This window comes from Rana temporaria, chromosome 7 (assembly GCF_905171775.1).
Source record: "Rana temporaria chromosome 7, aRanTem1.1, whole genome shotgun sequence".
NCBI lineage: Eukaryota > Metazoa > Chordata > Amphibia > Anura > Ranidae > Rana > Rana temporaria.
In genome coordinates, this window is record NC_053495.1 from 53,079,197 (window position 1) to 53,101,227 (window position 22,031).

The following is a 22,031-nucleotide window of genomic DNA, read 5'->3' on the forward strand; positions in this document are numbered from 1 at the left end:
GACTCCTTTCACACTGGGGTGTTTTTCAGATGCTTTGGCGCTAAAAAAAGAGCGCCTGTAAAGCACCTGAAAGAAGCCTCATCTGCAATCCCAATGTGAAAGCCTGAGTGCTTTCTCACTGAGATGCTGCACTGGCAGGGCGTCAAAAAGTCATGCAAGCAGCTTCTTTGCAACGCTTAAGTAATGGTGAATACACAGCTCCTAAAGCGCCCCTTCCCATTGAAATCAATGGGAAGCGCCTGCAAAACACCTTAGCAGCAGCGCTTTTAACCCTTTATTTGGGCACTAGCAGGAGTTAAAAGCGCCCACTAGCGTCCGAAAAATGCTGGTGAAGCGCCTCTAGTTTTTTGTGGCACTAAAGCGTACCAGCGTTTTTTCAGGCGCTGGCAGTGTGAAAGGGCTCCAATACTTTATAAACAGTTACAGCAACAGTCTGTTACCTTTTGGGATAAAGGTTTAACATAAAATAAAAGCCGTTTGTGGCACATTGTCTCATCCGTCTAATTGCTGCATCTGCAGGAGAGCTTGTTCTTTTAAAAAACAGACTTACTGGCCAGATTATTGGATGAAAATAAAGGAAAGAAAGACTAAAAATATAACAGTGCAGCCGTCACATCTAGAAATTGATAAGATGCAATATAATAAAGATTTGCTTTTGGGTTTACCAAAACTTCCATGACTTTTGAAAAACATCAAGCTGTGAGAGAACGGACTGCGCATGCGTAGGTAGGAAACAAAGCTAAGTGCTTGTTTGCGTTTCTAGGATTGCACATCCAGTGCTCGATACATCTTGCCATCTGCAGTAGGCAGAGGGGAGGGCAACGAAATAAGCCACTTAAAAAGTAAGCATTTTTTTTTTTTTACAAAACGGAACACTATGTGTTAATGTACAGAGTAAGCGGTAAGGCCCCTTTCACACTGGGGCGGGAGGAGCGGTGGCGGTAAAGCGCCGATATTTTTAGCGGCGCTTTACCGCTAATTTTGTTAAAATCTGCAGAGGCGCATTGCCGGCGGTATAGCCGCGGTGTCCCGTTGATTTCAATACACACCGCTCCAAAGATGCGGCTAGATGCCGTCCCCCCCCCCCCCTACATTGTGTGGGGTTCCACTTCAAGATCTTCAAAGCACAAGTCACATGCCAAAGTCGGATCAGTTTAGACGGCGATCCGACTTTGATCCAACTTCAATGATAATCAATTGGCTGAAGTAGGATCAAAGTAGTGCAGGGAGCATTTTCAAAGTCGGACCAGTTAAGACAGCTCTCATAGGGACACATTGATTTGCACACGTCATGCAACATGAGCTCCCAAAGTCAGAGTGTTTGTCGTAGCCGTGTGAACCCAGCCTGAGGCTGGGTTCACACTACTACACTACTTTCATCCTACTTTGCTCTGTGTTCAATGTTTCCCTATGAGAGCGTCTTGTAGCGTCCTACACAAGTCGGTCCGACTTTGAAAATGCTCCCTGTACAACTTTTGGTCCTACATTGATCCTACTTCAGGCCCATTGAATATCATTGAAGTCGGACCAAAGTAGTATCCTGTTCATGAAAGTAGGATGGATGCAGGACCAATGTAGGATAAATGTAGGACCAATGTAGCAGAGCAAAGTAGGATGAAAGTAGTGTAGTAGTGTGAACCCAGCCTAAGGGGATGATTTACTAAAAATGGAGTGCAAAATCTGGTGCAGCTGTGCATGGTAGCTAATCAACTTCTAACTTCAGCTTGTTTAATTAAGCTTTGGCAATAACACCTCAAAGCTGATTGGTTACTATGCAGAGCTGCCCCAGATTTTGAACTCTCCAGCTTTAGTAAATAACCCCCTAAGCTACCATATATGCATAGAATGCAGGAAAAAGTTACCTGCGATCTTTCCCTGTTTTATTTTTTGCACTTTGTACTTTATAGATGACCCCACAAGCAGGTAGATATCATACGCAGGATTAAGGAGGATATTCTCCAAGATAAGAAGTCGAACCTCCGCTGGATGCACTTTCTGGGGAAAAAGCAAACATTTTAATTATGCGACATCAGGGAAGGAGATGGTCTACACTGAATAATTCAAGTACAAGGAGTTATAGAGGGCATTAAAGTGACTCTAAACGATACCCAAGTTTTCCAAAATTTGGAGCAATAACACTGCACACCACCAAAAGAACGTCATACTAACAGCGAAGCCTGGTGGTGGCGGCATCATGCTTTGGGGGCTGTTTTTTCTTCAGTTGGAACAGGAGCCTTAGTCAAGGTAGAGTGAATTATGAACAGTTCCAAATACCAGTCAGTATTGGCACAAAACCTTCAGGCTTCTGCTAGAAAGCTGAACATGAAAAGGAACTTCATCTTTCAGCATGACACGACCCAAAGCAAACATCCAAATCAAAGGAATGGCTTCACCAGAAGACTAAAGTTTTGGAATGGCCCAGCTAGAGCCCAGACCTGAATCCGATTGAAAATCTGTGGGGTGATCTGAAGAGGGCTGTGCACAGGAGATGCCCACGCAATCTGACAGATTTAGAGTGTTTTTGCAAAGAAGAGTGGGCAAATATTGCCATGTCAAGATGTGCCATGCTGATAGACTCATACCCAAAAAGGCAGACTGCTGTAATAAAATCAAAAGGTGCTTCAACAAAGTATTAGTTTAAGGGTGTGCACACTTGTGCAACCATATTTTCATTTTTTAGTTTTACTTCCCTCTACCCCAGTGGTTCTCAACCTGGGGGTCGGGACCCCCTTGGGGGTCAAATGATGATTTACCAGGGGTCACCGAATCCTGGGCTGTTCCTGAAGCCCGTATCACTCTCCCAGCATTTTTGCAGCCACCCAGCAGGGCTATCCCTGGAGCCCACAGCTGCCCACTCAGCCTCTTCGCAGGTGCCCATTCAGTTTACGGCATGGCTGGGGGGCAAAGACTAGAGGTCAGCTGACTGGTGAAGATTAGGAAGTGGGAGGGGCTGGAGGAGACCCTATCTCCTGATTTCGGCATAGGTGTCACTGCTACGAGACACCACAGAGCTGGAGACACAGTGAAGCCGGAGGCAGTGAGTTACACTACCTGCGATTATAGTTGCCAATACAAGGACTCAGGGAGCGCTAAATGTCTGTGGGTTAGGGGGCGTAAATTACTTGTCTTGCCTTGGGTGCTGACAACCCACGCTATGAAAATAATTTTACTGTTCGGGGTCCCCACAACTTGGGAAATTTTATCAAGGGGTCACGGCCCTAGAAGGTTGAGAACCACTGCTCTACCCTAAAGATTCCAGTTTGTTCAACCGAGTTGTACAGTTTATAAGTCACATAAAAAGGTGGAAAAAGTTCTGAAATTATTTCTGTGTCTCAATTTTTTACATCACAGTAACCTGACATTTTAACAGGGGTGTGTAAATCTGCCTTTAATATCCATTTAAAGGCTCTGTAATCTATTTTTAATTACATTTTTTTGCACTGTGGTTTTCTTTATCCTCCTCACTTCCATCTGGAACGAGTAGTCATGTGCACTACTCTATGCACACGCCAAACCCCATAGTCCATTTCCTCTAAAAGGCAGTTGGATAGGTTTAGTGTCACTTTAAGATGTCAGCTTGTATATACTCAGGCAGGCACTGCAATATCTGGAACAAGTGTATTTAATTTTTTTACAATTATGCAGAATACAATGACACAGTATAAATGAAAGGCAATCAAAGCAATAATGGTTCTTTCCCGTTTTCTTTCTTAACCACTTAAGCCCCGGACCAATATGCTGCTTAAAGACCCAAGGGGTTTTTACAGTTCGGGACTGCTTCGCTTTAACAGACAATTGCGCGGTCGTGCGACGTGGCTCCCAAACAAAATTGGCGTTATTTTTTCCCCATAAATAGAGCTTTCTTTTGGTGGTATTTGATCACCTCTGCGGTTTTTATTTTTTGCGCTATAAACAAAAAAAGAGCGACAATTTTGAAAAAAATGCAATATTTTTTACTTTTTGCTATAATAAATATCCCCCAAAAACATATATAAAATTTTTTTTTCCCTCAGTTTAGGCCGATACGTATTCTTCTACCTATTTTTGGTATAAAAAAAAAAAAAAATCGCAATAATCGTTTTTCGGTTGGTTTGCGCAAAATTTATAGCGTTTACAAAATAGGGGATAGTTTTATTGCATTTTTATTTATTTTTTACTACTAATGGCGGCGATCAGCAATTTTTTTCGTGACTGACATTATGGCGGACACTTCGGACAATTTTGACACATTTTTGGGACCATTGTCATTTTCACAGCAAAAAATGCATTTAAATTGCATTCTTTATTGTGAAAATGACAGTTGCAGTTTGGGAGTTAAACACAGGGGGCGCTGTAACATTTAGTGTTCACTTAGTGTGCGTTTACTACTGTAGGGGGGTGTGGCTGTAGGACTGACATCATCGATCGAGTCTCCCTAATAAAAGGGATCACTCGATCGATGCGCCGCCATAGTGAAGCACGGGGAAGCCGTGTTTACACACGGCTCTCCCCGTTCTTCAGCTCCGGGGAGCGATCGCGACGGAGCGGCTATAAACGAATAGCCGCGCCGTCGTCCCGGATCGCTCCCCGAGGCTTACCGACCGCCGCATGTAGCGGGTGGGGGTCCTGATCGGACCCCCACCCACGTCAAGCAGAGGACGTACGGGTACGTGCATGTGCCTGTCCGTGCCATTCTGCTGACGTATATCTACATGAGGAGGTCGGCAAGTGGTTAATACATATCAAAGGCACACAGTGCTAAAAAAGTATACACCTCACATACAGGCTATCAATACACAATACTATGGTTCTCCTACTGAACTTAAATAAGAACCGAAAAATAAAAGTTCTAAAAACACCTTCAATAACACATAATGCATCAAAGGCATGTGTAGGCTAGAAATTAGCAGGAAGAAATAAATATAAAAATAGTTTTCCCTCGATTAAAATGAATATTTGGCTCCTGACTTTTCCATCTGTTCTGGAGGAGTCAAGGACCTTTGGCAGTCAAACTCTCTACAGAAAATCTGTATCTACATGAGACGTATTCAGTGTGATGGCACAAAATTCACAAATATTACAAAGACTTGCCTCATACACAGTTTCAAGCATTTTTGCTCGGAGTTTTGAGCTTCCAGTTTTCATTCCAGATACTAAAATAGTGTCACCTTGCTTTGCAACTTTCTCCATTTCTGTGATATAGATCGGTGGTACATAGGTGGATTCCAAAAATTTCAAAATCCTGTAAGTGTAAACATTTATAGTCCATTTTAGTAAACAATGATGGTGAATACTGAACACATGGCAGGAGTAATTCCCCATTCACATTTGAATAATAAGCAGAATTACATGATTATGCCCACAATTCCAGAACTAAAAATGTGGGTTTGAATGCCATTGTATAGTCACCCCAAATGCACACAACCAAAAAAAATGCCGCCAAAAAGCAAAAGATAAAACAAAAGGCTTGGCAGAAGTGAGGCACAGTAATTTTCTTGCATATTATTAGGTGGCCAAAGTCAAATCACTAGTCTGTATCAGATAAGCTGCCCTGAACACAAATATCCACAAAGATAATAGAACACAAGTCACAGGCACGTCCACAAAAATCTAAGCTGGACATAAATAGACCAAAATTTGGAAGGTTCAGCAAGAAACCATTATTAAAGGAAAGAAAATTGTATATACCATAATAGTTATCCATGTCAGTCTTGACAACAGTTAAGCCCCTTTCACACGGGGCAGCGGAGGTGCAGTGGCGGTATAGCGGTGCAAATTTTAGCGCCGCTATACCGTCGTATTTACCGTGATAGTCGGGCGCTAGCGGTGCGGTTTTAATCCCCGCTAGTGGCCGAAAAAGGGTTAATACCGCCGGCAATGCGTCTTTGTAGAGGCGCATTGCCGGCGGTATTACCGCGGTTTCTCATTGATTTCATTGCACGGCACGATTTTTTCAGGCGGTATAGCAGCACTATTTTTTGCGCTAAACCGCCTGAAAAACATGTCAGTCTGAAATGGGCCTTAATGTGATTTTAAGTAAAACAATTTTAGTTTTTTGGTGTCACAACACAGGAATTACTGTAAAAACATTTGTATTTAGATACAATTTTTTTTAAAAAGAACATTTCATAAAAGAGCTTTGTACATATACAAAAATAGATACTGTATCAATCACAATGCTTGTTACTCAACAAGCATTGTGATCGATACAGTATCTATGAGCGTATGTTGTAGATGTACAAAACTCATTTATAAAATGCTCTATTGGGCAGAAATTGCTGGCCCCATGTTCTTTTTAAAACATTGTAACAATGTTTTTACAATAATTCCTGTGTTGTGGCAACATAAAAATCCCCTTTTATTACTATTCCAACATTCTATTTGTTTGGGATGAAGGTGTCTGATCTACCGATGTAGGTGACCTACTCATAGAACAGTTTTAAAGCAGAGTCATAAGAGGGCCAATGAGAGCTGCAGAGCTGGAGGTGTGACTGTGTACGTGTGTCTGTGTAAATCCAGGAAGTGAACAGGCAGCAGCTTCAGCTGCCCACAGTTAAAATGGATGAAGCCAGACTCAGTGGAGGGAGATTTCTGCAGCATATTTGGCAAGTACAGAATCACAGTATATATAAAATATGCAAAGTGTTTGGAGGGAAGCTTAAGAATGGCAAAGATGTTTTTATTACAAATTACGTGAGCAAACTGCAGATCCTCTTTAAAAGAGAAGTATGGGTTTCCTCTTTTTTACTTAACCGGTTTCCGACCGGCTCACACAGATATACTGCGGCAGAGTGGCTCTCCTGGGTGAAAAGCCCATATCTCATTCACATATATATATATATATATATATATATATATATATATATATATATATATATATATATATATATATATATATATATATATATATATATATATATATATATATATATATATATATATATATATATACACATATATACATATATACATATATACACATATACACACACACACATACATACACACGGCTTCGTCAAGGAGAGCCACCAGAGGGCGCACGCCCCCTGCACATGGCCATCGGGCGCGATAGAAAACACGATCTGTCATCTCCTATAACGAGTCCCCTTCCCCCCCACAGTTAGAACACACAATGGGGAACACAGTTAACCCCTTGATCGCGCCCCAGTGTTAACCCCTTCCCTGCCAGTGACCTTTACATAGTAATCAGTGCATATTTATAGCACTGATCGCTCTGCAAAGGTCAATGGTCCCAAAAAGGTCTCGTAAGTGTCCGACCTGTCTGCCGCAAATACTGCAGGATTTACCCCCCCCCCCCTTCATGACAAGGCAATTTTTTTGCTTTTTGGCACCATGTCCCCAATTGCGGGGTCAAGCTATGCTGTACACAAAATTACATTTATATAATTTTCCCATAAAAATCAAGCTTTCTTTTGGTGTTATTTGAGAACCACTGTTTTTTTTTTTTGCTATATACAAAAAAAATAAGACCAAAAATTTTGGGGGAAATTTTTTTTTCTTGCTTGCTGCTTATAAAACATGTCCAAATGTAAAAAATTAAATTTCTTCCGATCTTTAGGCCAATATGTATTTTGCTAAATATTTTTGGGTGAAGAAAAAAAAAAATTCTCAATAAAGCGTATATTGATTAGTAGGGTTGTCCCGATACCACTTTTTTGACACCGAGTACGAGTACCGATACTTTTTTTTAAGTACTTGCCGATACCGATTACCTAGGAAGAGAAGGTAAAGGGGTGGTTTGGGGGAGTTGGATGAGGCTGGGGTGAAGATGTGCTGACTGGTAGACTGAATGACTGGTCGACTGTAGCAGGGCAGACTGGGAGAGTGTGGCAGGGCAGACTGGGAGAGTGTGGCAGGGCAGACTGGGAGAGTGTGGCAGGGCAGACTGGGAGAGTGTGGCTGGGCAGACTGGGAGAGTGTGGCTGGGCAGACTGGGAGAGTGTGGCTGGGCAGACTGGGAGAGTGTGGCTGGGCAGACTGGGAGAGTGTGGCTGGGCAGACTGGGAGAGTGTGGCTGGGCAGACTGGGAGAGTGTGGCTGGGCAGACTGGGAGAGTGTGGCTGGGCAGACTGGGAGAGTGTGGCTGGGCAGACTGGGAGAGTGTGGCAGGGCAGACTGGGAGAGTGTGGCTGGGCAGACTGGGAGAGTGTGGCAGGGCAGACTGGGAGAGTGTGGCTGGGCAGACTGGGAGAGTGTGGCTGGGCAGACTGGGAGAGTGTGGCTGGGCAGACTGGGAGAGTGTGGCTGGGCAGACTGGGAGAGTGTGGCTGGGCAGACTGGTAACTGAGAGAAAATAAAAAAAGGGAGGGCTGATAAAGTGGAGAGGGGAGTCACAATCCTGGCTACTGCTCTCTATTCAAATTAAACAAAACAAAATGTATGGCTGCTACTTAAAGCGGTCCTCCACCCTAAAGTGGAGTCCCGCTGATCGGAACCCTCCCCCCCTCCGGTGTCACATTTGACACCTTTCAGGGGGGAGGGGGGTGCAGACACCTGTCTAAAGACAGGTATTTGCACCCACTTCCGGCTACACGCTACGGGCGAAAGACGGGCATTCCGTCACATCCCGTCTGTCGCCCGTTGTGTGCTGGGAACACTCGGCTCCCAGCACACAGCGTGTGAGCCAATCGGCGGGCGCAGCGCGACTCGCGCATGCGCCGTAGGGAACCAGGCAGTGAAGCCGCAGCGCTTCACTTCCTGGTTCCCTCAGCGTGGATGGCGGGGGGAGCAGCAGAGTGACGAGCGATCGCTCGTGCTCTGCTGCGATCGGCGCTGGACTCCAGGACAGGTAAGTGTCCTAATATTAAAAGTCAGCAGCTGCAGTATTTGTAGCTGCTGACTTTTAATATTTTGTTCCCATGGCACATCCGCTTTAAATAAACATGATTGAACATATTCAGCTGGTGCAAACACCCAGTGTATGTTTCCCACCAAAAATAAGTATACAATATATGTGCTGTGCTGCTGTGTCAAATTCTAATTATATAGTTTTAACCACTTAAGCCCCGGACCAATATGCAGCCTAAAGACCCAAGGGGTTTTTACAGTTCGGGACTGCGTCGCTTTAACAGACAATTGCGCGGTCGTGCGACGTGGCTCCCAAACAAAATTGGCGTCCTTTTTTCCCCACAAATAGAGCTTTCTTTTGGTGGTATTTGATCACATCTGCGGTTTTTAGTTTTTGCGCTATAAACAAAAATAGAGCGACAATTTTGAAAAAAAAGCAATATTTTTTACTTTTTGCTATAATAAATATCCCCCAAAAACATATATAAAAACATTTTTTTTCCTCAGTTTAGGCCGATACGTATTCTTCTACCTATTTTTAGTAAAAAAAATCGCAATAAGCGTTTATCGATTGGTTTGCGCAAAATTTATAGTGTTTACAAAATAGGGGATAGTTTTATTGCATTTTTATTTTTTATTTTTTTTTTACTACTAATGGCGGCGATCAGCAATTTTTTTCGTGACTGCGACATTATGGCGGACACTTCGGACAATTTTGACACATTTTTGGGACCATTGTCATTTTCACAGCAAAAAATGCATTTAAATTGCATTCTTTATTGTGAAAATGACAGTTGCAGTTTGGGAGTTAACCACAGGTGGCGCTGTAGGAGTTAGGGTGCACCTAGTATGTGTTTACAACTGTTTGGGGGTGTGGCTGTAGGAATGACGTCATCGATCGTGTCTTCCCTATAAAGGGAATGACGCGATCGATGCGCCGCCATAGTGAAGGACGGGGAAGCCGTGTTTACACACGGCTCTCCTCGTTCTTCAGCTCCGGGGAGCGATCGCGACGGAGCGGCTATAAACAAATAGCCGCGCCGTGGTCCCGGATCGCTCCCCGAGCGGACCCGACCTCCGCATGTAGCGGGGGGGGTCCCGATCGGACCCCCCACCCGCTAATAGGCGAGGACGTACCTATACGCCCATGTGCCTGTACGTGCCATATTGTGGACGTATATGTACATGGGCTGGTCCTTAAGTGGTTAAATAACAAAACGACTGGCAAAGAACAGTGAATCTAATCTAATCACACACTGACCTGCTACAGTGGTGCTGGCCGTGTGTCTGTGCCTCTGCTTGCTGGAGAGGGGGAAGAGGGGGGGCTCCACCAGGCTAAGTACGGACACACAGGGCATGGGGAGAAGCCTCACTGTGTGCAGAGCATGCAGCTGCCAGGGAAAAGTTAGATCTGTGCGGGGGTCACACTCCTGCTCACTGGACAGAAATAGCAGAGCAGAGCTGAATGTGAGAGCTGCACACGGCAGAAGGGAGAAGACAGTGGAATGGGGGGAGCTGGGCTTGCTTACCTCTGCAGGAAGTTTCCACAGACATGCTGTCCCGAGCCTGCAGATAGCTGGTGAGAGGGGAGGAGGAGGTGGGGAGAGAAGGACACGTGATTGGTTGTTAAGGAAGCAGTCGGCCCCGTTCCTTAACAACCAGTAATTGGCAGCATTTTTTCTTTACTTTTCAGCTGTTGGCAGGGAATTCCTGCTGACAGCTGAAAGTACAGAGCCCGAAGGTATCGGTTTTTGGTATCGGGGCATTTGCACGAGTACAGATACTCTTGCAAATGCTTAGTATCGGCACCGATACCGATACCAGTATCGGTATCGGGACAACCCTATTGATTAGTTTGCGCGAATTTTATAGCGTCTACATACTTTGATATAAATACTTGAATTTGTTTTGTTATACTAGTAATGTCAGCGATCAGTGACTTCTAGCAGAACTACGATGGTATGGCAGGCAATCTGACGCGAACTGACAGTTTTGACACTTTGTGGGAACCAGAGACACCAATACAATGATCAGTGCTAAAAATATACACGGTCACTGTATCGACACTGGCTGGGAAGGGGTTAAACATCCAGAGCAAGCAAAGAGTTAAATGTGTGCCCAAGTGCTTGGTGCATTCACTGTGTGCCATTTTTACTAAGGAATGTGCCGGTTTTTAGTCCCTGCTTTGAAGGGAAACAAAAACCAGCACATCCCTGCTGACGGGATATGGTTTACATTTGCAGGGCTCTGCCCCGTCATCTCCACCAATCAGCGGGTGCCATCGGTCAACCACTGGAAGGCACATGCTGATCATCTTGTGCGGTGACTAAATGACAGCGCAGCCAACGAGCCCCTTACCTGGAAGTGCAGGATCATGTACTAGATAAGTGATCCAGTGCAGCAGAGCCGCTCTGCCACTGTACTACTAAGTGAGGTGGTCGGCAAGCAGTTATAGCAGAACACCTTTTGAAAACATATGATAAAATAAGTGGCAATATACAATTCAAAAACTGAGCTTTAAAAAGTTCTTCCTGACAAGACGAGGAAGATCTAGCAAAAAAAAAATAGCAAAAAAAATACCAAACAGCTGAAGCGACTTATTTGACAGCCCCAACTAACTAACTGTATCCGCCGGGAGTTTATGTCTCATTTATATTTCCGCTGCAAAAAGGAAATCATTCTATACCCAGCAGAAATATTTTGAATGTGGGAACCAGTCCAGTCAGTTAGTAGACCATATGGCTCGACAGCAGTCGGGTAGCTCTGTAGTTAATAAAAAATAAAAATAAAAAAAAACACATCCCGATGGTACGGAGGCCCATTTGGCTGGAGATATACCTACTCGCTTTTATGACTTCTATACAAGCAAGTATGACTCTACCCTTACATTAACCAGTCAAGACATTGAGGCATACCTTTCCAATTAGATAATCCCTGCATTAACTCAGGAACAGCCAGGACTTTAGATGCAGATATCACAGATGAGTTCTTTTTAAATATGGACTATAAAATACTAGCAAAGATCCTGGCCAAATGTCTCAATGCAGTCAGTCATTCTTAGAATAATTAATTCTAGACCAAACTGGCTTTATGCCAGGAAAGTCTTCCTCTATTAAAAGCGGAGTTCCAGCCTTCTTATGTTTATTAAAAGTCAGCAGCTACAAAAAGTTTAGCTGGTGACTTTTAACAGACACTTACCTGCTCCACCGATGCGGCCGCTCGAAGTGTCGCTCCTCTCCCCCCCTCTCCGCCAGCGCTTCCATTCACACTGTGTGCACCCTGCCATGACACATGACTTTCGGCTTCACGGCTGGGTACGCACTGTGCATGCGCGAGTCGCTCTGTGGTCTAGGAGTGGACACTCGATCTCCTGGGACCCGTCATGTGTCCCAGGAGATCACTTAGAGGGAGGGGCCGCCTAAGGGCGGCCCATATGTGGAAGTGGGACAGGAAGCCCCACTCCTACCGAAGCCCCCACTCACCCCCCCCCCCCCCCAAAAATGACATGCTAAATGTGGCACATAAGGGGGTGAGAAGTGCTTAAAGCGGAAGTTCCACTTTTGGGTGGAACTCCGCTTTAACATACATTGGACGCAACTAATAGCTCAACTTAGAACATTTTTGCCCGAGTCTTGTGCGCTGGCTTCCCTAGACACTGCGAAAGCCTTCGACTTAACAGAATGGCCCTTTCTTACGACTGCGTTGCACTCATTCGTCTTTGGTGCTAAATTACATCTATGGGTCACACTATACTTTATAGGGATCCCAAGTCCAACCTTTTAGTTAATGGTCTCCTATCCCCATCTATACAGCTTCGAAGAGGTACCAGGCAGGGGTGCCCTCTGTCTCCGCTGTTTGCGGTCGCTATCGAGATGCTGGCACTGAGATGTTGGCAGTCTCCTCTCTTTAAAGGCATCAGTATGGGTGAGAAAGTAGACACTATAGGACTATACACAGATGACATTTTATATATGCAGGCTACCTCTGCCTCATTAGGAATAGCGACACAAATCAGACAAATTTGGCACGTATTCGGGCCTTAAAATTAACTGGCAGAAGTCAGCCCTGATGCCCCTTTCCTCACAGGCCCTTCCATGTAGTGATCCTCCATGCCCTCTTAAAAGGTAGTGACCTTGTTTAAATATTTAGGAATCATTAGTACCCAGACTCCTTCAGAGGCTTCCCAAGCGAATCTGGAACCTCTGGTTACCATGATTAAAGCTAAACTTACTGTCTGGGCCAAACTTCCCCTGTCTGTAGCAGGTAGGATTAATCTCATTAAGAGGTTCCTTCTGCCCCAGTGTCTGTATGTGACTTCTCACATGCCTACATCAATATCCAAATCATTTTTTAAAACCCTAGACATGCTACTTATCACCTTTATTTATGCCATCCATAGGCGGAAACTTAAATTCTCCACTCTGCAGCGCCCTAAGGCTGATGCTGGCATGGCATTGCCTAATATTATCTGGCTGGGCAGCTACACCATCTGACAGACTGGTAGGGACTGGCTACGCTGGCAGTGGTTAAGTAATATCTTGCCCCTAAACATCAAACATCTGCGGAAAGCACTGGAGGCACCTATGGCCGCACTGGGGGAAAGGCATATACCAATATTGACACGGCCCCTTACAGTGTGGAGGGTGACCAAGAAAATTTCACATTTTCAGGGTACCAACTGAAGCGCTACCATTCTGGCACAATCCAATGTTCCCCAATTTAAAGCAAGTTGTGGACTCTAGGAGCGTAGGGGAATAGTTTTGCTGGACAACATCTATGATGGAAATGTATTGGCTTCTTTTGAAAGATTGCAAAGGAAATATGAATTGCCCCAATCTACCCATTATAGATATTTACAACTTTGACATGTGCCACATACTCAACTTAGTACTCGTGACACCGACTTCTCTTAATACCCACTGATAGGAGTGCATCGATCTTGTCATGGACCTTGAGATATTAAAGTGTTTCTACTTGACATCTGTTACACAGGAGAGGGACATTCAATGCAAGGCTTTTGAAATGCTAAGTGGAACCAGCTTGCGAAATACCTTTTATTGTGTTCTGCAGGTTAAGAGCGGGTGTCGGAGTCAGTCCGTCTAGCTAGAACCGGGTTATTGTGTACATTGATTACCCCCTGGGGCTTCTGTCTCAAAACACAAGTCTTTCTATCCAAGCTATTGGACCAATCCCTGTTGACAATTTCAAGTCCTCATTTGCATGGTCAAGGGGGACCTGAGTGAAGACTGCATATACTTTACAATTGACCAATAGGAAAGCGGTTGTTGGGAGTGGGATGTTCCAAATTCTGTATAAAAGTGTGCTGTGTAATTGAAAATAAAGAGTCCTGCTTGAACTTACATACAGCCTGCCTGGTGTTTGTTCTTAATGGGTCTGAATGGCACATAGCTGTAGTTCGGACCCCGGAACCTTGGATGACTGGACCATCAGACGCTGCAATCTGCAAGCTGACTCACTGGTAGCAGAGGAGTGTCGGGAGAGCAGGACCTGGGCGAGGAAGGATCTCGTCACATTGGTTGGCAGCGGTGGGATTTGCTCTCCAGTTACTGGGACAACTCCAAACCACCACCATGAATGACCAGCTATGCAGCCTGGAGGAGAACCATGCTAAAAGACTTGCTTGAGAGCCGTGGAGGGACCGGTGGGAAGAACAAGGCCACCCTGATCATTGCGCTAGCCGAGATGGATCAGAGGGATGGTGATGCAGGACCCCGGTCAGTTGAAGACTTGTTCCAGCAGCGAGTTCAACAGCGGTTGGCATTATATGGTGCGAACCCATCAGAGACCGCCATACAGAATACCATTAGAGACCTCCAGCGGCAGGATGAGAGAGAACGAGAGCGACAACAGAGAGAACGAGAGCGGCAACAGGAGCTGAGAATTGCAGAAATACGGCGATCGGTGACAACGCCTAAAGAAGCAGCACCAAATGAAAGAAGAGGAGAGGTACAGATATCAGTAACCATGGAAGAGGAATTCAGAAGGAGGTTGCGAGAGAAGCAGATACAGCGCAGAGGACCAGTATCAGAGGAGGTCCTGCTTGGATGGTCTGATTCGATCCGCTGCGAACTCTGGAAAGAAGCGCTAGCCCGCGAGCAGCGACACCAGGGAAAAGCTCTCCCCTCCATCCATGTAAGGTACTGGTCACAGTATGAAGTACGGATGCTGTTATTGGGGGAACAACCAAAGCAGGAGTGGACAGCAGAGTTAAGCAGGCTGATCCGGGAAGAGATGCGGTTGGACGAGAGCTACAGAGCCCTCCGGTGGTATGTAGTCCAAGAGTGCCCGTGGTCAGCGGATGACAGCCCCACGGAAGGCTTTGACTATGATGGCCTGGGATTGTTGTATTGGAGGATGTCCAGGGATCCCAACTTTGGGAGCGATCGGGAGTGGCGTTGGGAGGAAATAATGGAGCACAGAGAGCGAAGACTGAATGTCCCGGAAGTGCACTGGTTACAGGAAGATTTGGAATTCCTGGCCGCTCAAGAATGGGAACTGGAAATCACCTACAAACAGCTGCTAGACTCCGCTCAGCAGCAGGGTGAGGTTCCCTTTACCTGGGACTATGAGGAAATATCAGCTGACAGTGATGAAATCCTGGCTGATGAATCAGCAGTGGAAAATCGGGAGCTTGCCATTCCCAAAGCTGAAGTGCTGACCGCACGGCCGAGCTCTGCTAACCTCTGCTCAGTACCCATAGCATCTTCTGGGTTCCATGGACAGGAGATGGTGAACCTCTATCCCCAGACACCAGTTGTAGAGACAGGGGATTTGATAGACTTTTCTGCTGAGGAAGAACAACCTGGGGAGCCTCCAGCAGAAGAGCTGGTATCAGGGCCAAACTTCACTGTGCTCTGCCCAGCACCAAGGGCAGTATTTGTGGAGTTACAAGGAACTTCCCCAGCTGAAGCGCTGGTCACCGGACAGAGGGATCAAGACCTCTGCCCCACCCCCGTGGCAGTTCTGGAGGCTCAGGGTGAGAAGATGGCAATCACTCCCCAGCCACAGATTACAGAATGTATGGACTGTTCAGAGGATGTTATGGATTATGCACCCCCAGCAGAAGTGCTGGCAACAGGGCAGAATGCTAGCCATCTCTGCCCAGCACTGGGACCAACTGTGGAGTTCCAGGGAGCCGGGGCGGTTGGCCCCCCTCCCCAGCAACAAGCTGAGGTAGTGAAGCTGTTACTCCCAGCTGAATCACTGGCAGCAGGGCAGGATGCTACTGGCTGCTGCACACAACTACAGCTTGAGCGGATATCGGTGGATGGGACTGTGGTCCCCACTCACAGCAACCCAGCGGAAGAGCTGGCAACAGAGCAGAGTGCCCCAGGCCTCTGCTCTCAACTAACAGGAGAGGGGGTTCCTGTGGTAGTGGATGGGACTCCGATCTCCATGGACACAACCCCAGAACATGGTGCGGCACTGAGACAGGAGGATGTCGGCTTTGCTTTGCAAGCACTGGGGGATTTTTACCTAGCATCAGTGGATGGGACTGCAGTCTCCACTGGTATACCCCAGGAATGGTGGCCAGTTGGCCCAGATTACCAACGGCATGATGAACTGAGCCCAGCCACCCTGTCTTCTCTCCAGCGGCTGAAAGGACTCCAGGGAGAAGGGCCAGTCCAGGCCTCTCCCCAGCGGCAGGCGTGTTCTCTGAGAGAGGCAGAGATTGGCTGGGTGAGTAATGCTCTGTTTGGGACAAGTTATCTGGGGTACTGGGGGGGTACCGGAATTGGGGTCTCTCCCAGTGTTAGTCTCCTGCCAAAGGGGGTGATGTGTGACAGACCTAGCCGGGACAGGGGCTTTTGGAGAGGACTGAATGTGAGCCTCTTGCCGTCCGATTATGGGCCAGGACCTCAAAACAGGAAGGCAGATGGGTCATCCCAGCAGACAGTCCTGGAACTTTAAGACTATTTTTCCAACATCCTCGAGTTGACCCGTTTGGGTCCCACTGCGGCTGTTGGACTGTTTCCCAGGGGAAGTAATGTCATGGACCTTGAGATATTAAAGTGTTTCTACTTGACATCTGTTACACAGGAGAGGGACATTCAATGCAAGGCTTTTGAAATGCTAAGTGGAACCAGCTTGCGAAATACCTTTTATTGTGTTCTGCAGGTTAAGAGCGGGTGTCGGAGTCAGTCCGTCTAGCTAGAACCGGGTTATTGTGTACATTGATTACCCCCTGGGGCTTCTGTCTCAATACACAAGTCTTTCTATCCAAGCTATTGGACCAATCCCTGTTGACAATTTCAAGTCCTCATTTGCATGGTCAAGGGGGACCTGAGTGAAGACTGCATATACTTTACAATTGACCAATAGGAAAGCGGTTGTTGGGAGTGGGATGTTCCAAATTCTGTATAAAAGTGTGCTGTGTAATTGAAAATAAAGAGTCCTGCTTGAACTTACATACAGCCTGCCTGGTGTTTGTTCTTAATGGGTCTGAATGGCACATAGCTGTAGTTCGGACCCCGGAACCTTGGATGACTGGACCATCAGACGCTGCAATCTGCAAGCTGACTCACTGGTAGCAGAGGAGTGTCGGGAGAGCAGGACCTGGGCGAGGAAGGATCTCGTCACAGATCTCAAGGCCCTAGCGGACTTATTATAACTCTATCTACATTTACTCTCTTCCAAGACTAGTGGGGCTCCCCTGGAGGTGCGTATCAAGTGGCAACAACTTGTGCCCGATTTGTCTGCCGAAGATTGGGAGGAGGCATGCTCCGCCGATCTATCGGTATCTCCCGCAGTCAACAATAAATTACATCAAACATACCAGACTCCGGTCAGACTGCACGCAATGCACTGTAACGGTCACCACCGTTTACGACCTTCCATCAACCCACGACAGCTTATCCGACACACAGACAAACCAGCAGGCACGATCCATATCCATTCCCCAGAAAATGAGACTGACCGCTCTATTCTCTACTTCAAAATGTATGAACACTTTTAATGGTTAGCTCTCAAGTTTATATACAGTTTTCAAGGCATGTTTCAGTGATCACAGGAACAATCAAACTCTCCACCCACACATCACACCCTGGGGGCGCTTCAATACACCTTCAGATGGCCAATTGCTAAACATTCCAGACATCTCGGCGCCGGTCTATAATTATCATGACCTAATCACTGCACCTGAGAAATCACATCGCTTCATTAACAGAATTCAAACAAAACACCATCACACAATGAATTCCCCTCAATCCACATCTTTAGACAGACGTTCTGTCTCCGCATACAGCTTGACAAGTTCCATTCCCCACACAAAACAGTATTTAGCATACATAATGAGAGATCCTGGACAAGACTCAATTAGCATGTCAACAGTCTACACAGAGAGATGAGTCATAGAATATTCTTTGCAGACATTAAGGAATATATTGTAGATTACTGTTCATGCTAAAACAATCCAACATATGTCCCTTATCTCCTGGCTTAATCTGTGCCCAAAAGTCACTCCTGTTATACCTACCTCTGCCTGCACTAGGTGCACCTCTCCGCACATGTTATGTGGCTTTGCCAAGTTATAGTGAGATACTGGCAACAGGTGACAGATATTGTCTGGGGTCTTATCAATTTCTGTTCCATGTACCCCACTGGTGTTTCTGCTAGGGGTCCTTGACGAGGAGCAATGGCCAAGACATATTAGGACCATGCTACTGGAGACCTTAATTATTGGTGGCCCTTAAAGCTGTAGCACTCAAGTGGATCCAGCCCACACCACCATACACGGCTTTGGTTGGTGAATCAGGTATTACCGTATAGAGAAAAAAAAAACTCAAATTTGAACACAGGGATTGCCCAACTAAGTATAATAAAGTCTGGGATGCTTAGTGTTCTTCTGCCCCTACTGTAACCAACACGTAACTATATCACTAAAAGATTTGAGAAATAGCCATTGCACTTTTGTGTTTCTATGGTGTTTTCTATAACCTGTGTAGTGGGATCAATATGCTGAGAAATGCAGTGTCCTTGTTAAGACATAGAAATTTTTGCACTGTAAGATTTACCATACTGTTGAGCGCATGACAGCTGTCATGTACCTTTTTCAATAAAAAGTTTGACCAATTTGTTTTAACCACTCAGTTCGGGATGGTTTTATCCCCCTTCATGACGGGCAATATTTAGCTATTCAGCACAGCACTACTTTAACTCGCAATTACGCAGTCATGCAATACTGTAGGAAAAAATTTTTTTTATGAAGATATGCGAGTGTATTTAACCACTTAAGGACCGGACTAATATGCTGCCTAAAGACCCAAGGTGTTTTTACAATTTGGCACTGCAATGCTTTAACTGGTAATTGCGCGGTCATGCAATGGTGTACCGAAACAAAATTTGCGTCCTTTTCTTCCCACAAATAGAGCTTTCTTTTGATGGTATTTGATTGCCTGCGATTTTTATTTTTTGCGATATAAACGGAAAAAGACCGAAAATTTTGAAAAAATGGAAAAGGATTTTTCTTATAACAAAAAGTAAAAAATATCGAATAAACAAAATTTTAGTCAAACATTTAGGCCAAAATGTATTCAGCCACATGTCTTTAGTAAAAAAAATTGCAATAAGTGTATATTTATTGGTTTTCGCAAATGTTATAGCGTCTACAAACTAGGGTACATTTTCTGGAATTTACACAGCTTTTTTTTTATGACTGCCTATCTCATTTCTTGAGGTGCTAAAATGGCAGGGCAGTACAAAACCCCCCCAAATGACCCCATTTTGAAAAGTAGACACCCCAAGGAAACTGCTGAGAGGCATGTTGAGTCCATTGAATATTTTTTTTTTTTGTCCCAAGTGATTGAATGACAAAAAAAAAAAAAAAATATTTACAAAAAGTTGTCACTAAATGATATATTGCTCACACATGCCATGGTTATATGTGGAATTGATCCCCAAAATACATTCTGCTGCTTCTCCTGAGTACGGGGATACCACATGTGTGGGACTTTCTGGGAGCTTAGCCGTGTACGGGACCCCGAAAACCAATCACCACCTTCAAGATTTCTAAGGACATACATTTTTGATTTCACTCACACAAATCTTGAGGGCGTGATTGGCAAAAATCAAAAATTTATGCCCTTAGAAATCTTGAAGGCTGTGCTTGGTTTTCGGGGCCCCGTACGCGGCTAGGCTCCCAAAAAGTCCCACACATGTGGTATCCCCGTACTCAGGAGAAGCAGCAGAATGTATTTTGGGGTGCAATTCCACATATAACCATGGCATGTGTGAGCAATATATCATTTAGTGACAACTTTGTGCAAAAAAAAAATCAGTTTATCATATTCCCGCAACTTGTGTCAAAATATAAAATATTCCATGGACTCGACATCCCTCTCAGAAAATAGCTTGGGGTGTCTACTTTCCAAAATGGGGTCATTTGGGGGGGTTTTGTGCCATTTTATGGCCTTTGAAACTGTGATAGGTAGTGAGGAGTGAAATCAAAAATTTACACCCTTAGAAAGCCTGAAGGCGGTGATTGGTTTTTGGGGTCCCGTACGCGGCTAGGCTCACAAAAAGTCTCACACATGTGGTATCCCCGTACTCAGGAGAAGCAGCAGAATGTATTTTGGGGTGTAATTCCACATATGGGGGGAGTATGCTTTGCGCGTGGGTGTAAGCGTTACTGGCATTAACTAGCTACCTAGCGGCACCAGCGACACTAATACAGTGTCGATCGCTTAGTGACGCTGGCAATAGGGGGTGAAAGGGTTAACTTTAGGGGCAATCAGGGGTTAAAACCTTTATTAGAAAAATGTATGGGGGTACCTAACGCTATAAAAACCTGGCGGACGAACCTCAAAAAATAACTAGCTACCTTGCGGCACGAGCGACACTAATACAGCGATCAGAAAAACGATCGCTTAGTGACACTGGCAAAAGGGGGGTGAAAGGGTTAACTAGGGCGGTGATCAAGGGGTTAAAACCTTTATTGGGGGGGGTAGGGGGCTAAACTGGACCCAACACTAACTGCCTGTCACACTGACACTAAATGCAGTGATCAGTAAATGATCACTGCTATTTAGTGACAGTGTGACAGGGGGGGGCTGGGGGGGGGGGGTGAGGGGGTGTTTGTGTGCCTATGTGTACAGGTGTCAGTGTAGTGCTTGTGTACTCACTGTGTGATGTCTCCACTCCTCCGCCGGACGAATATACCGGCGGGAGGAGCGGTGACATCACTTCCTCCTCTGCCTGTGTTTACAGTGCAGGCAGAGAAGGACGCGCATTGGCTGAGAGCGATCCGGAGGGGGCGGACAAAAACGGACCTCCGCCCCCTCATCCCGGATCGCTCCTGAAGCCACAAGGACCGCCGCAAGTACCGGGGGGACCCCCGACCCACGTCAAGCAGAGCACGTACAGGTACGTTGATGTGCCTGTCCGTGCCATTCTGCCGACGTAAATGTACATGCGGCGGTCCGGAAGTGGTTAACCCAACACCTGTGCAAATTTGCTAGTATCAATATACAAGGTCTATAAACAAACGAGCTGCACGTTATAAAGCAAAATAGCTTAAACATGAATTAACTGAAAAAATGAATTATTTAAAATCGCGTTCTAAATAAAGTGCATGTGCATCCATAAGCATCAATTTAGTGACAAATGAATAAAGTGATATAAAGTGTCAAAGAATTTGATAAAATAAAGTCCCATGAACATGTGGTATCCAAAACACTTCTGTGATCAAAGCACCCGTGACTTTAAATGTGTTCTCTTCACCAACATATGTGCATCCTACTCACCAGGGCATGTTGACCCCCATTACAGGTAGTCAAAGACAGCAAGATTGAATACAGTATATCCTTGACACTCATACCAGCTGAACGCTATGGTGACCGGGTTAACCAGATATGTCCAGAGAGACAAGAGTATAAGGAGTCAGCAGGAGCCCACAGTCAATTCAATCAAGATATCTTGTCATTCAGCATTGACATCTGGACAGTCCGGAGGGGGAAGCTTGGACAAGCTATATGGTCAATATATATTAGTAAGATGGTACTGTCGTCTTTGACGACCTGTAATAGGGGGGGGGGGGGGGTCAACATGCTCTGGTGGAGTAGGATGCACATATGAATGTTGGTGAAGAGAAGACATTTAAAGTCACAGGTGCTTCGATCACAGAAGTGTTTTGGATACCACAGAGTGTTCATGGGACTTGAGTTACATTGAATTCTTTGGAACTTTATAGCATTTGAATTCCCAACAGGTTTGTTGATATTGTGCAA

The 22,031-nt window shown here is 45.4% G+C and overlaps 1 protein-coding gene across 1 annotated transcript in view; it reads right to left on the reverse strand.

Moving 5' to 3' along the window:
* NUP210 (nucleoporin 210) overlaps positions 1-22,031 on the reverse strand; it is a 193,128-nt gene that overhangs the window by 132,641 nt on the left and 38,456 nt on the right. Inside the window, exons 5-6 of the mRNA XM_040359371.1 lie at positions 5,071-5,221; positions 1,863-1,995 (exon numbers count right to left, since the gene is read on the reverse strand). Coding sequence (XP_040215305.1) covers positions 1,863-1,995; positions 5,071-5,221 — 284 coding nt within the window. The remainder of the gene's footprint in view (positions 1-1,862; positions 1,996-5,070; positions 5,222-22,031) is intronic.